Source organism: Micropterus salmoides, unplaced genomic scaffold (assembly GCF_014851395.1).
Source record: "Micropterus salmoides isolate LMB-PRFRI ecotype aquatic unplaced genomic scaffold, ASM1485139v1 Ms_hic_scaffold_1, whole genome shotgun sequence".
Classification (NCBI taxonomy): domain Eukaryota; kingdom Metazoa; phylum Chordata; class Actinopteri; order Centrarchiformes; family Centrarchidae; genus Micropterus; species Micropterus salmoides.
Window position 1 is genome coordinate 23,479,757 of NW_024040040.1, and position 15,736 is coordinate 23,495,492.

General features: G+C 42.3%; 1 protein-coding gene and 1 long non-coding RNA gene across 2 annotated transcripts; one reads left to right on the plus strand and one right to left on the minus strand.

Moving 5' to 3' along the window:
- Positions 1-1,222: 1,222 nt before the first annotated feature.
- Positions 1,223-4,077, minus strand: LOC119905649. Its single transcript, XM_038722878.1, has 8 exons — positions 3,963-4,077; positions 3,591-3,725; positions 3,373-3,512; positions 3,122-3,262; positions 2,495-2,596; positions 2,239-2,416; positions 2,004-2,128; positions 1,223-1,577 (listed from the first exon to the last, which is right to left on the minus strand). Exons 1-8 carry the CDS (start codon positions 4,054-4,056, stop codon positions 1,236-1,238), a joined length of 1,257 nt encoding a protein of 418 aa, XP_038578806.1. The 5' UTR covers positions 4,057-4,077; the 3' UTR covers positions 1,223-1,235.
- On the plus strand, positions 1,488-3,377 carry LOC119905655. The gene is made up of 2 exons (XR_005444866.1): positions 1,488-1,523; positions 2,072-3,377. It is a non-coding gene; the product is annotated as an uncharacterized LOC119905655 (long non-coding RNA).
- Positions 4,078-15,736: the final 11,659 nt, after the last annotated feature.

Below are 15,736 nucleotides of genomic sequence, written 5' to 3' on the forward strand. Positions count from 1 at the left end.
GCGACAGAAATGACGACTACTAAATGACTCATTAAAACCAAGAATTGTGTGCATCCCTAGATTATCTCCTGTGATCTGTGAGATTGTACCATATACCTGCTCATCAGAAAATGGAAGACTTATTCCTTGGCTCTCCAGTTTTTTCACATCATTTAACAATGGTTCCAGTATTACATCAAAACCATACTTATGCAGATCTTGTGTATGAAAAAGTGCTACCAAATGAATGTTCATCAGAACTGAATTAAATTTGGGGGGTAAGTTTCTTACAATAAAATAAAGACAGCCAATTTTGTGAATTCCACGTTTGGAGCCAAGGGGATTGGCTGTTTCAAACTCATCATAATATATTTGAATTTTCTTTTTGCTGCAAACAAAGGATGTGTTTTAAAATAACTGCCATCAAAAAAGTCACTGTAAATGTCTGGCTCTGTTCTACAATCTTTCTTCAGGAGAACACAAATGTCTGGATTTCTGCACATAAACTTCAGTGTTTCAAAAATCGGCACATAAATAAAAGTATCCTTCACAGGTACTTGATCATAAGAACCGGATTTCTGATTTCGTCTGTTGTCATATCTCACACCTAGTGTTATTTCTGCTGGCTCGACAACTCCCCATTTTAGATTGAAGTATTTGTTTCTTTTCCATTCTGTATTCAGATTTGTGAACGGGTTTTCAAAATGTTCAAAAGCTTCATTAATAACAGGTATGTTTGGGTCAGTAACAGGTAAAGCAGAAATAGCAGTGTGCTGTGCTTGTGAGCGGATCTCACTTGTTAGTTCCTCCAAATCTCCTACAATTGAGGATACCAAACTGTTGGAAATCCCACTCCCCTGTAATTTGGCCACAATAGATGCACACATTTCTTTGGTTGGATCTTTAAGTCCAGAATAATTTCTCTGAGAAGAAACACTGGAAGAGCTACATTGATTTGGGGGACTAAACTGGTCTTCCAAAGCATGTGCCTGAGATGAAGTTGCAACTGGCTCACAAGAGGAACACGCAGCAGTTGAAGTTTGAGCAATTTGCTGAACATTGCTATGAACACTATTGAGGTGTTTCCGAAAACCTGCATATGTTAGGAACTGATGCCTACAGCCGTGCTGAGCACAAAACAATTTGAACTTTGGTCCAGGATAGTAACCATGTTGAACTCTTAAATGTGAAATCAACTGCTGACTGCTGGGATATAGTTTCTGACACATGAAACAGGTCAGCATTGTTTTAGCCTTTTACTCACAGAATGTGAGCGGTACGGGCTGGTTAAGCAGTCGGGCTCTCAAGTCTCGAACTCTGGGTGACTCCTTCATTTTTCCCACATCAATGTTGTATACTGTTGTCTGCAGAAATGTGTAGAAGTTCACCAGTGCTCCATCATAAGACAAGTTAAACACAAAATGCACTTTAAAAAGTTCATCAAATGCCCCAAGGGAACGGTTTGCCTGGCATGGGATGAGATGCTTATCCATGGCGATATAGAAGCTGTCAATCTTGTTCTTCTGACGACCAACGGCAAGGAGGTATGGCTGCCGACCCTGCTGGTTGCGGAGATGCTCCTCCAAACTGCAGCATGACTAGGGATAAGATAAGGAAGCTGAACATTAGACTCAAGAATAATGTGCAACCACAACAAAGACATTATATATATTGATTAATATTATTACAGAAGTGATTATTAGTGTGGAAGGCAGTGTGGAGGCTTCTTTACATAGACTCATGCTAAGGTAACAAAATCAGATTTTTTAGCAGATTATACACTAATAAAATCAGTTATTCACATCATATTTCTTTCTGCACATAAGATCCTTCTAAATGTACACACAAGACCTTTAAGACTTAATTTCTAATCCATACACTTTAACAATCTAATTTTACGTGCCCAAGAAAGTTTTTATTTAACCTTTGTTTTAACAGGATCGTCCCATTTAGAAACAAGAGTTTACAAGAGTCCTGGAAAATGACATGACAGATTAATATTGTTACCGTAATAATATAATTACCTTGTGAAAGACAACAAGTCTCTCAACTGCATCACATGCACTAATTTTTGGCGACTTTGGTCCTCCAGGTGGTGGTGGAAGGAGATGTATCAGCAACAACAGGGAGGCCATTTCTTGGTCATAGGCTGAGGACAAAGAGGCACAAGACTGAACAGAGAATTACAGAATAAATAAATGAAATTTAAGAAAAAGTCAACACTTTTATATATTCCTAAGAAAAACAAATCCAACTCACTTGTTTCTTCATCACTTCCTGAGGAACTTTCCGCCGATTGTATCAAGCGACGCAACTCCGGAGTTGAAGTGAGCTGTTTAGCTTCTTGTATGATATTTGGCTTGAAGAACACATCCCATTTCTGAAGCAGCCTGGAGGATGTCTCGTCACCAAATAGGAGAGTGAAGTCTTGTTCCACCTTTAAGAACAACATTATTAAACTACTACTAAATATTTTCCAATTTCAAGCCATCTAAACATTTATTTTCAAACTTACCAATCCTTTTGTATCCAGGAATCTTGGGAATGTTGAGAGGATATCATCACTCCTGCCTGGATCATTAACAAGCTTCTGCCGGTGCTGAAAGGTCTCTCTCATCTTCTGGAGAATCTGGAAATTGTCTGCAGTATGGTTGAGCAAGGATATGGCCTCTTGGCAGGCATCCCCATCGAGCTGCCTTTCGACATTAACTGTCCTTTGGAAATTTTGACCTCCTGGAAAAACGGCAACAGAACTGCTTGGTCATAGTACAGATCCTCGACGAATCCTCCTTTGGACTGTTTTCAGACGCCAAGAAATGTATCCTGTGCTGCTGGCAGCATCATAGAAGTGTTCCTGTAAGGGAAAAAAAACAATTGTTGTATACTCAACTCATGAGAAAATACAGAGAATTCAATGTAATGGACACAGATTCATGTCACAATATGCAAATATGGTGTGACTATTACATAGCCTTTCTTGGCATATGGATCCTTGAGGGAAGGGAACAGCATCACTATCCCGAGAGCATACTCTTCTCTGATTGCTTTAGTGGGGAGGTGCCTGAGAGGGGATATTAAATTAGTAATCTAAATTTATGCAATGGTCATGTAGTTATTTGACACAAAAGAATTTGAAACATACATACCCATGCTTATCAACCATGTGACCCACGAGTATGTTGACCATTTGTCTTCTTGTGGCATCAGTGAGGGTTTTTGTAGTTTGGTACTCTTGTAGTACTGCTTCACCACCGGACTTGCTTCGTAGCACAGTTTCAATCAACTAATAAAAAACAAAACCATGAGAATGCCAAACATGGTGATAAACAGCTTTTTTAGAGCCTCAGATGAATGTCAGATGTTAAAGAGTCATGTGAATAAAGTTTTTTTAACCTGTTTGGCAGACTCTGCATCACATGTATCATCAAGTCTTTGTTTCTTGCCAGGGACCTCATCTATGATTATAGTTGATGAGCTGGAGCTTGAGTCAGATGTCTCAGAAGAAGACGACGACAAGGACCAATCAGAAAATTCTAAAGGAATAAAAAATATGTTAAATTAAAATGTTTGTCGTATGTAGAGTACTTGATTATAACTTCTCTGTAACTCACCGTCATTTGAGAAAACTGTCAGCACCACATTTCCTTGTCCAACGAGGTCGCTGAATATTTCTCCATCAACTTCTGTACCAGTGGCATCTTTGTATGTAACTTCTGCATCAGGTGGTAGGCAAAATCTTTCGATGACTGTAAAGGAGAGTAAGATAAAAATGAATGTGCTTTCCCCCTGACAAAACCCGTTCCCTATTAAGTCCAAATTTTAAAGTTAATGATTTTTTCCCCATGTTTATTGACTGATGGTGGATATTTAACTAAAAATGTTGAGCAAGCGACTCCATTTTAGTGTCTGCCAAAAACATGAAAAGAAATCTATAACCAATGAACAGGCAGAATGAGTTTTAAAAAAGTAAAGTAAAAGAAAACCTTTTTCGTGGAACTGAAGAAAGTCAAACCGTCCATCAACCTCGTCCAACTTCACATACTTCTGCTGTTGTTTGTACTTCACCTGGACTAGCATTTTTCCTGAGCAATGCAATAACGTTTGACGAAGTAATATTTAAAGTAGGAACAGTAGAAGTCCAGATCACACACACAGACTAGAAAGAGCGCAGATACATTCTTTTTTTTATCTTCTGATCTGCAGGTCACTGTTTGTGCGCGCTTGTTGTGTGTGTGTGTGTATTTGCGCGCGCGAGAGAGTGTGGGCGCCGACAGCAGGCCGACACAGAGTGGGCAGAGGCTGCAGCCTGATAACGTTAACACTACGGTATTTTGCCCCGTGCCTGTAAAAAGCGCGTTTCAGTGCCCATCCCTAAGTAACACATGAAAATACCATTTAACCGTCAGCACTAGTCAACAACATAAATTGTTGTTTTTCATGACTTTGAGCCGTTAATTGTTGTTAATTCGCTGATAAAGCGGGAGAAGGTTTTAGTACTTAACAGTTAACGTTAGCTAGCTAACGTTACTTACTAGCTAACGTTAGCTAGCTGTTTGGGCGTGCTAATTAACGTCACCTGGACAATTTTACTGTTCCGTCTTGGCAACAAACAACGTTTTATAAAGCATATATTGTCTGTAGATGTCACAGTTCACAACATCAATTTACAATTGTTGTAGTTAGTCTGATTTAATTGGACTTACCTTGAAGAGCTTCGTGAAGGAGGAAAATGTGCTGTTTCTAACCGAAAAAGTGATATATGTATCTCCTTCGTCTTCATTGGCGGTTTAAATCTTGAAATGCGTGGCTTTCGTGGGCGGAGCTTAATTACATCTCTGCAGAGTTGGGCTAACACCAGGGAGGGTTGGCTAACACTGAGGAAATCAACACTGTAAAAGAACCCCAATATTAACAATATTAAAATGTTTAACCCTGAAATTTTAACACTCCAGTTTTTGCTGTGAAGGCGCAGGGGTGGAGTTTGGTGTCAATAGGAGAGCGCTGGGAAAGACAAGCGCCTACGCCCACGTCTGAGGCGTCCACCTCAACCACGAACTGAAGGGAGGGGTCGGGGTTGGTGAGGACAGGGGCTGAGGTGAACAGGGTCTTGAGGCGGGAGAAGGCTGCAGCGGCCTCTGGAGACCAGATGAAAGGGACCGAGGAGGAGGGGAGGCGGGTGAGGGGGGCGGCGACGGTGCTGAAGTTGCGGATGAATCGACGGTAGAAGTTTGCGAAGCCGAGAAAGCGCTGTACCTGTTTAACGGAGGTGGGGGTTGGCCAATCTGCAACCGCCTGAATCTTAGACGGGTCGGCACAGAGGCGCCCCCCCTCGATTATGAAACCAAGGAACTGGACAGTGGGGGTGTGGAGGCGAGGAGACACGGGGGAGAAAACAGAAATGCGAGACGAAGTAAAAAAAGAAAAAAGAGCACAGGGCACTCACCGTCAGCCGGGCTGTCACCGCAACACTATCAAATCAAGCTAGTTCTCTATGTCTTCTGTCTTCCTGTTTCATGACCGCCATCTCAACATGGATGATTTTCAAGGGATAGCTGTGTCTCCAGGGGTGGACTGGTAATCCGCCATACCGGGCAAATGCCCGGTGGGCCGACGCACCTTTGGGGCCGGTGTCACATAAATTATTATTTATTTAACTGTTTAAAAAAATGGGCCAACGACCCGCCCATAGAGCTACAGCACATTGGGTAACTTTCTATACTCACACTGTGGCCCAGTCACATCTGTGACTGGCCCCCACTCCCTCCTCCTGTGGCCTCTTTTTCTTGCGTTGCGGGTAAAAAAAAATAGTCTTCAGACGGAGGCAGCCAAATGCGCAAAAATAACCAATATGTCTGCTACTGGGGCTGCAGTAGTTTTAACATCAGCTGGATTACCCGATGTATTGCAGGCACAGACACCTGAAGGAGTAAAGGAGAGCCGTGGCTACTGCCAGGCAGAAGAGGAGGCGTGAGACAGCTGAGGAGAGGGATGGGGCCGAGGGAGAGAGAGAGCAGGAGGAGTGGAGGTGACGCGGTAAGCATGGAGTAGCTCAACCTGTAGGGAGGGAGCAGGTAGGAGGGTCATAGGTGTCATTTACACTGGGGACGCTGGGGACATGTCCCCACCACTTTTTGAAAGCATTTGTTAAAAATGTTTTTAAAAAAATTTGCACCAAGAACTGTTGCTATAAGGAAGGTTTATTTGCACAATAAGAAATCCTGCAATGCAATGTAAAAATAGAAGAAACATCTGTGTTGTCCAAAAAAAGTAACTTAAGCTAAAAATGGATCACTGATTACTGCAGTATATTCTATTATATTTTTATATTCTGAATTGTCATCAGCCACCTGAATTTTGTGTTTCCCTCCATATGAATAAAGACATTTCCACCATAAACTGGTGCAGAAAATGTCTCCAGAATGCAGGAAAATAAGTGTTTTTTGCTCAAAATCTTCTAGGGGAGAGACCCCCAGACCCCCTAATCCTATATTTCATCAAAAAATAATTTTCTAAATAGTTTTAATAACATACTCGCCTTGTTCTCATGACCCCAATCTTGTACAGTGTCACATCTCATGAGCTAAGTTTGATGATGTCTTCTGTCTTTCTTGTTTGTTCTGGGCTCTTGGCAAAGCAGCATCAAAAAAGAAAACACCACACACCAACAGAGAGCCACTTGGTGTGAATATAGGCTGTGGATACCGCTCAGAGGTGTGTCGCAGTCTGACGAGGGGCATCATTCTTTCTGACACCAAAACCAGTTTTCGCTTTTCAGAATGATGGTGGAGCGAGGAGGGTGGAGGGTGCCACAGAGAGAAAATACACCCTTAGCTGTGTGTGGATTGCAGGGCAGCTTTTATTAAGGGAGCAATATGCTCAGCAAGGCTTTGCCATCCATCACTAAGACCTAACCCCCCCCCCCCCCCCCCCACACACACACACACACACACACACACACACACACTGTGACTGGAGCACGGTGGACTTCAGTGTCTCTTTTCTCAGGTCTGAGCAACTGACTGGCAGACACCTGGAACCTCCTACACAAGCTGTTCTGTATCAGAACAGAATAACTGCAAGGCCACAATTATATGTTAATATAATAATGGAAATATTGTATCCTGTATACAGTACTAGAAAGTAATAGTAATAATTATTATGATTTTATTGCTGTGTAATTCTTTGTGCTGTTAATGCACTAAACCCACTGCACTATGGTTAGTGTATGATAATCACAGATATTCTTTGCATCTTTACTCCAGACATAAGGATGTCCTTACTGCCTTCTTTGATTCATGATTAGTTCTACACTGCATGCACAATTATTTGGCAAGTATTTCAGAATCAGAAGGAGCTTTATTGCCAAGCAGTGTTTTACACATACAAGGAATTTGCTTTGGTGATAAGGTGCAGATGATAAATAGATGTAGAAATATATAAATATGGAATAAACAAATGCAGGTTATATAAGAGTAGTAGAAGAATAGAGAAAAACAATCCAACTATTTGCAGAGAAAGAACAATGTGGCAGATGTTTACATGTGCATTACTCTGGTTTGTGTTGTGCAGACGTATTGCAACGGAAGAGGATGTTGTGTGCAAAAATATATAAATTGACAATCTAAAAAAATAAAAATAACAATTAAACAACAAAGATTAAGCCTGCCCTTGTCCCTGGCAGTGACAGCAGCGTACCAGATGGTGATGGAGGACATGAGGATTTACTCAATGATGGCAGTGTTGATGTGCATCATCATTGTCGTGCAGGCTGCGCTTCTTCAGCTGCCGCAGGAAGTACATCCTCTGCTGGGTCTTTTTGGTGAGGGAGGTGATGTTCAGCTCCCACTTGAGGTCCTGGGAGATGATGGTGCCCAGGAAGCGGAAGGAGTCCACAGTGGCAACTGGGGAGTCACACAGGATGAGGGGGGAAGGTGGGGCTGGGCTCTTCCTGAAGTCCACGACTATCTCCACTGTCTTCAGAGCGTTGAGCTCCAGACTGTACTGGCTGGACCAGGTCACCAGATGGTTGTTCTCACTCCTGTAGGCGGACTCATCCCCACCAGAGATGAGCCCAATAAGGGTGGTGTAGTCCGCAAACTTCAGGAGTTTGACAGACTGGTGATTGGAGGTGCAGCTGTTGGTATACAGGGAGAAGAGCAGAGGAGAAAGAATGCAGCCCTGAGGTGAACAGGTGCTGATAGTCCTGGAGTCAGAGACATGTTTTCCCATCTTCACGTGCTGTTTCCTGTCTGTCAGGAAGTCTGTGATCCACCTGCAGGTGGAGTCAGGCACGTTCAGCTGGGAGAGCTTGTCCTGCAGCAAGGCCGGGATGATGGTATTGAAGGCAGAGCTAAAATCCACAAACAGGATCCTGGTGAAGGTTCCTGGGGAGTCCAGGTGCTGGAGGATGAAGTGAGGGGCCAAGTTAACTGCATCATCTACAGACCTGTTGGCTCTGTTGACAAACTGCAGAGGAGGGGGTTTGTGATGGATTTAAGGTGGGACAACACAAGATGCTCAAAAGACTTCATTACCACAGAGGTCAGGGCGACGGGTCTGTAGTCATTTAGTCGTGTGGTCCTTGTTTTTTTGGGGACAGGGATGACGGTGGAGGCTTTGAAGCAGGCTGGCACATGGCATGTCTCCAGTGAGATGTTAAAAATGTCTGTGAACACTGGAGACAGCTGATCAGCACAGTGCTTCAGGGTGGATGGGGAGACAGAGTCCGGCCCAGCTACTTTGTGCGGTTTCTGCCTCCTGAACAGTCTGTTGATGTCCCTCTCCAGGATGGTAATAGAGGGGGAGGAGGTGGAGGATGAGATGGTGGACTGTGGCCGATCAGTGGTGTATATGGGGATGGTGTCAGGCCTGTCCCATTGTCTTTCAAAGCGACAGTAAAACTGGTTCAACTCATTGGCAAGCCATGAGTTGTTCATGGAGTTGGGGGATATAGGTTTGTAGCTGGTGATCTGTCTGAAGCCTCTCCAGACAGAAGCAGAGTCATTTCTTGAGAACTGGTGTTGTAGTCTCTCTGCCTACAGGAGTTTAGCATCTTGCACCACCTTGCTAAACCTGTACTTTGACTCCTTAAACCTGGCCCGGTCGCCACTCCTAAATGCCTCTTGCTTTTCCAACCCCAGCTGTCGGAGTTTGCCTGTAAACCAGGGTTTGTCATTTTTATAACTCTCCCTGGTGCGTGTTGGAATGCAGCTGTCATCAAATAAGCTGATGTAGGACGTCACAGCCTCTGTATACTCACCCAGATTGTTGGTAGTAGTCCTGAAAACATCCCAGTCAGTGCAGTCCAAACACACCAGAAGATCCTATACAGCTTCACTGGTCCATTTCTTTGATGTCCTCACCACAGGTTTACAGAGTTTTAATTTCTGTGTGTAAGCAGGAATGAGGAGCACCATGACATGATCAGAGTGTCCCAGTAGAGCGCCTGTGACGGCGTGATAGGCACTGCTAACTGTGGTGTAACAGTGATCCAAAGTGTTCCCCTCTCTGGTTGGACACTTTATAAACTGTCTGTATTTGGGGAGTTCTTGGCTGAGGTTTCTTTTGTTAAAGTCACCAAGACCAATAATAAGGGAGTCCGGGTTTGTCTGCTCCACACACAGTATCTGGCTGGCCAGCATGCGCTGTGCGTCCTGCACGTTGGCGTGTGGCGAAATGTAAACACCGACCAGAATGAATGAAGCAAACTCACGGGGGGAGTAAAACGGTTTACAGTTAATGATAAAAAAATCCAGATTAGGAGAACAGTACTGCTGAATCACTGTCACGCCGGTACACCAGTCATTGTTAATATAAAAACAGATACCTCCACCTTTTGTTTTGCCAGAGAGTTCTGTGTCGCGGTCCCCTCTGTACAATTGGAAGCCAGCCAGCTGCAGCGTGGAGTCCGGTATCAGTCCACACAGCCACGACTTTGTGAAGCACAGAACTGAAGATGAATAAAAGTCTTTTTTTCCCCACCAGTAGCTGAAGTTCATCCAGTTTGTTGCATAGTCAGCGCACATTTGAGGGAAATATTGCCGGTAGTGGTGTGCAGAGTCCCCGCTGGCGGAGGCGCACGAGTGACCCGGCTCGTTTCGATCTCTTACGGTGCTTCGCTGCGTGAACAACAGCGAGTGAGCCCTTCACCAAAATGTCCAATAATTCGACTGATGACGTGAGAAAAGTGGGAAATAAATTCGCTGGAGTTGTTCCCCTGATGTTCATGAGCTCTTCTCTGGTGAACGAGTTTCGGGAATCACAGCCAAAAACTGAGTTAACACACAAAAACAAAACAAAACAAAGCGCACCTAACACTGAGGCAGCAATAGACAGCACCATCTTGGTATCGTAAGTTTTTGACCATATTATTTTTTTGAATAATAATAATATTATATATATATATATAATATAAATTATTATTATGACCATATGCGTATTTGCCAACTCCAAGCTGTATAAAGTTGAATGCTTATTGGATTTAACCACATGGTACCTGGCACCTATTTCTAGGAAAAAAGCCTAAAATAACATACCCAAAATAAATCAGTAATATCTCCTCAACGATTAGGCCTAGATGCATAATTCTGGTCTCCTTTACCATTACAGACTACATGGACATGAAATACAGAAAAAATGATATTTTCATCCTCGCCTGGTAAAAAAAGCTTTATTTTGATGCAATAAACCATCAAAACCATTATAAGGTAGATTATAATGCACCTGAATATCTTCTAATACACCTACAATACAACTGTAACTGTAAATTTGATGAAAAGAAACTGATATACAACAGTTATTACACAATCTTTCAAAAATATACCAGGCGAATATCCATGTTTTGGCCATATTTACTGTTTATATGTTCACTTTTATTAGTAGTTATCTTCAAAAACATTATTTCTCTCCATACAACCACATTCCAAATAAGATAAAGCTTCCAAAACATTGAAATATTGATAAAAACAGTCAATATATACAGGTGCTGGTCATATAATTAGAATATCATCAAAAAGTTGATTTATTTCAGTAATTCCATTCAAAAAGTGAAACCTGTATAATGTATACATTCATTCCACACAGACTAATATATTTCAAGTGTTCATTCCTTTTAATTTTGATGATTATAACTGACAACTAATGAAACCCCAAAATCAGTATCTTAGAAAATTAGAATATTGTGAAAAGGTTCAATATTGAAGACACCTGGTGCCGCACTCTAATCAGCTAATTAACTCAAAACACCTGCAAAGGCCTTTAAATGGTCTCTCAGTCTAGTTCTGTAGGCTACACAATCAAGGGGAAGACTGCTGACTTGACAGCTGTCCAAAAGACGACCACTGACACCTTGCACAAGGAGGGCAAGACACAAAAGGTCATTGCTAATGTAGCAGACCTAAATTTTAGTCATGCAATTTAATAAATTTATGAGAATTGATACCCAATTATGAATTAATATTCATAAAATCAAAATCTTGCTCGTTTCAGGGCACCACTGGAGTTGTTATAATCCTAGAGACTCCGGACCTCTAGGTAGTTTTAATAATTATACAATTATTACTAGTGATCAGTTAGTTAATAATTGCTCAATTATCTTAAATCAGTCAGTCAGTCTCATATCTAAAGGGTCAGTTCTCTTGGCAGGAACTAGAAATAGGCAACACACACAGCTCTTGATTATATTACAGTGAATTTATTCTCTAACTAATGTGATAAGAAGATGGTTGGATACAGGGAACATAAACATTTGCTGAACAATGAGCCTGGAGGTTCGATTGTGGGAAGCATTTGACTCATACGGCATAGAAGAGCTAATTAAAGTAAACTAATGCTATAATTTAGGAGTTAAAATGGACATCTGATCACAGAACGTGTGTTAAGTCTTACTGCTTGTCGACAGTCTGCTTTTGGCCTGTTGCACGGGTCCCACGCTAGCTGCCCGATCCTGGCTTTTTGCTAGGGATTCTCCGTGTCTGATTGAAAACGCCTCCTCCGTCTGGCAATTCGGCTGTTTTCAGGTTTCCTTCGTTGGAGCTGGCGAGACCACGTGGCTTGGTCTGACCTCGGTGAAGTTTGCTCGACGAAAAAGGCTTAAAATGGAACTGGGTCGTTCCTGAATTAGTCCAGTGTAACTTAACGGACTGATAACTTTAACAAACAAAAGAAATAAAGAAAATAAAACAAACTGAGGGGCAGATCGATGTCTCGGCACTTCACGTGTGTAGCTTCAAGCGAAACAAAAGGGCCTGTTTCGCTGGCCGAGTCTGAGGGTGTTGCCTGGCGCGGCGCGCGTTTGGAAGCGTCCAGAGAGCAGAGCGGAAGAGAGCCAACAGCGAAGAGAAGAGAAGAAGCGCGAGAGGTCGCCTGTCGCTCTTTTGTTGCCTGGGGCGTGGTTCCCCAGGGGGCGTCTCAGGTTTCCCAAGGGACTGCCTTTCTATACTTAATGTCTAAAAGAAATCTATTTGCACGTATTATAATCAAATATTTTCCACAATCGAACCTCAATGGTCGAACGGTTGTACTGTTCTAAGCATTTGGTAACCGGAAACAATTGTCACATTATTGGTCAGGATATTTATACATTTAACGGCATTTCCGATGAGGGCATGTTATACTTATTTCGTCCACTTGGGGGAGCTCAGGTTACATGAGTATAGTAAAACATTCCTTTGTCCTCATTTCTAAAGGAATTTTGTAGGAAAGTATTATGAACAAGCATTGATCACATTAGATGAAGGAGTGTCTTGCTGAAAATAAAAACACTGCACAAGTAACTTTCTTTTCAGCACTAATAACAGATAGCAACAACAGTTAACATAACTACTCAAATAGAGGCAAACGTAATCAAGTAACTAAAGATTTAATTAAACTTAATTAAATGCTTTGAGTCTTTGGAGACTGCAGTCCTTTGTCATCCAAAGTTTGGCTGTCCTGGATTGTGTCACACCTAGGTGAGACAAGGAGTATCCCTTTGATGTGGTAATAAAACAAAGAATAAGGTCAGTTGCCACGGAAACATGTGTGGGGGGCCAGTTTTGATAGGCTGTTCAGGGAAATGCCAATGGCTGGTTCGTGTCCCTTTGTCAGTTTAACAGTCAGGCCCCACGTTATCAGCTTCGGAATCAAAATGGTGCCAGTTTTATGGTCGGGCTAGCACTTAGAGAAAGCAACTTTGACACTCCCCTTCTTCTCTGGGGAGGAGAAAGGAATTTAGAGTAGCTCCAGATTTATTCAATATAAAATGCACAAATCCACACCGTTGTTGACTACACTAAAGAGACTGGCTGTTCACAGAGCTCTGTGTCCAAGCACATTAATAGAGAGGCGAAGGGAAGGAAAAGATGTGGTAGAAAAAAGTGTACAAGCAATAGGGATAATCACACCCTAGAGAGGATTGTGAAACAAAACCCATTCAAAAATGTGGGGGAGATTCACAAAGAGTGGACTGCAGCTGGAGTCAGTGCTTCAAGAACCACCACGCACAGACGTATGCAAGACATGGGTTTCAGCTGTCGCATTCCTTGTGTCAAGCCACTCTTGAACAAGACACAGCGTCACAAGTGTCTCGCCTGGGCTAAAGACAAAAAGGACTGGACTGCTGCTGAGTGGTCCAAAGTTCTGTTCTCTGATGAAAGTCAATTTTGCATTTCCTTTGGAAATCAAGGTCCCAGAGTCTGGAGGAAGAGAGGAGAGGCACAGAGTCCATGTTGCTTGAAGTCCATTGTAAAGTTTCCACAGTCAGTGATGGTTTGGGGTGCCATGTCATCTGCTGGTGTTGGTCCACTGTGTTTTCTGAGGTCCAAGGTCAACGCAGATGTCTACCAGGAAGTTCTAGAGCACTTCATGATTCCTGCTGCTGACCAATTTTATGGAGATGCAGATTTCATTTTCCAACAGGACTTGGCACCTGCACACAGTGCCAAAGCTATCAGTACCTGGTTGAAGGACCATGGTATCCCTGTTTTTAATTGGCCAGCAAACTCGCCTGACCTTAACCCTATAGAAAATCTATGGGGTATTGTGAAGAGGAAGATGCGATACGCCAGACCCAACAATGCAGAAGAGCTGAAGGCCACTGTCAGAGCAACCTGGGCTCTCATAACACCTGAGCAGTGCCACAGATTGATCGAATCCATGCCACACCGCATTGCTGCAGTAATTCAGGCTAAAGGAGTCCCAGCTAAGTATTGAGTGCTGTACATGTTTATACTTTTCAGTTGGCCAACATTTCTAAAAATCCTTTTTTTGTATTGGTCTTAAGTAATATTCTAATTTTCAGAGATACTGAATTTGGGGTTTTCATTAGTTGTTGTTATAATCATCAAAATTAAAAGGAATGAACACTTGAAATATATCAGTCTGTGTGAAATGAATGTATACATTATACAGGTTTCACTTTTTGAATGGAATTACTGAAATAAATCAACTTTTTGATGATATTCTAATTATATGACCATCACCTGTATGACCAAAAGCACTCCCATGCTTTACAGGCCCACAGCTTGAGACCAGAACATCCTATAGGGCTTATTTTGTTCGTCTCGACGATACGGGTCGCCAGCAGAGGCCGATAAAGATCGCCTCCGCCAAATTACACCCTTCTTCTCCACTTATACCTGGTGACACAAAATAAACTTAAGAACGCACCCGACCTCACCAACATGGCGGCCCGCCACACGATCTCTGTTGACACAAAGCGACGCTGTTTTTGGACGGAAAACAGCTAGAACAGCGAAAATCGGTTACGTCCCCTGAACCGGGTCAGTCCGTTCCCATGGCAAATATCAGGTGATGTGTATTTGTGTAATGAGGGAGGGTGTGGCCTAAGGAGATAAACACCATATATGAAAGTGTGCATAATTATTAGGCAGCTTCTTTTCCTCAGGCAAAATTGGCCAAAGAAGAGATTTAACTGACAGAAGGATGCAGCACTCTTGAAATAACTAAACTTTTGAGGTATGACTATGGGCTGATTTTTGTATCAGTACAAACTGAATTTGAATCATTTAGAACTGAATTTGAATTGCTCAACTTGAATAATTGCATTAAAAAACTGAATTTGAATTGCTCAACTTGAATTTTAATTTATTAGTTTGAAACTGAATTTTAATTAAAGCTGCAAGCAGCGTTGGGCGGGCCCTCGCACTTATAAGCGCGTCCGGGTGTGAGCCGGCCGAGTTGCACATTCTGGAGCTCTGCCGGTACGGCTGTGAATTTGCTATGCGGTTCCGACGCCACATGAAGGTGTTATATGTCACTTCCTGTGTCCACTATGTGTAGCTACATAGCACTTGCCGCTATGAATATAAATCGGTATTGGTGTGTAGATGTCTGCGGGGTGGGAGAGTTATCAAGCACGTAAAGTTTGTTTCAGATGTGAGCATGTACACTGAACAATAATGTACCCAAACAATAAAATAAATTCCTTTTATATTTCCCTGCCTTGTTGTTTATGTGTAGATACAGAGGAAGAATGTGAGAACAGCACACATTTCATCGTTACTGTGTGTTAGAGCATGGGAGAACAGTGGATACTTTTAATACAGCCCACACCCCTAATACTGTGTAACTATAACAAGTAGAGAACAGAAGAAAAAGATGTTCTTTCTTTACAACTGTGTCTGCATAGCTTATTCATATTGTGTAATGAATGAAAATAAATAGGCCTACTAGGCTCCTCTCTACTTTGACATTTAAGATTAGCTTGTTTGATCCACCTTCATACACATGTGACATTACTGTACAACTTGAGAAAGGT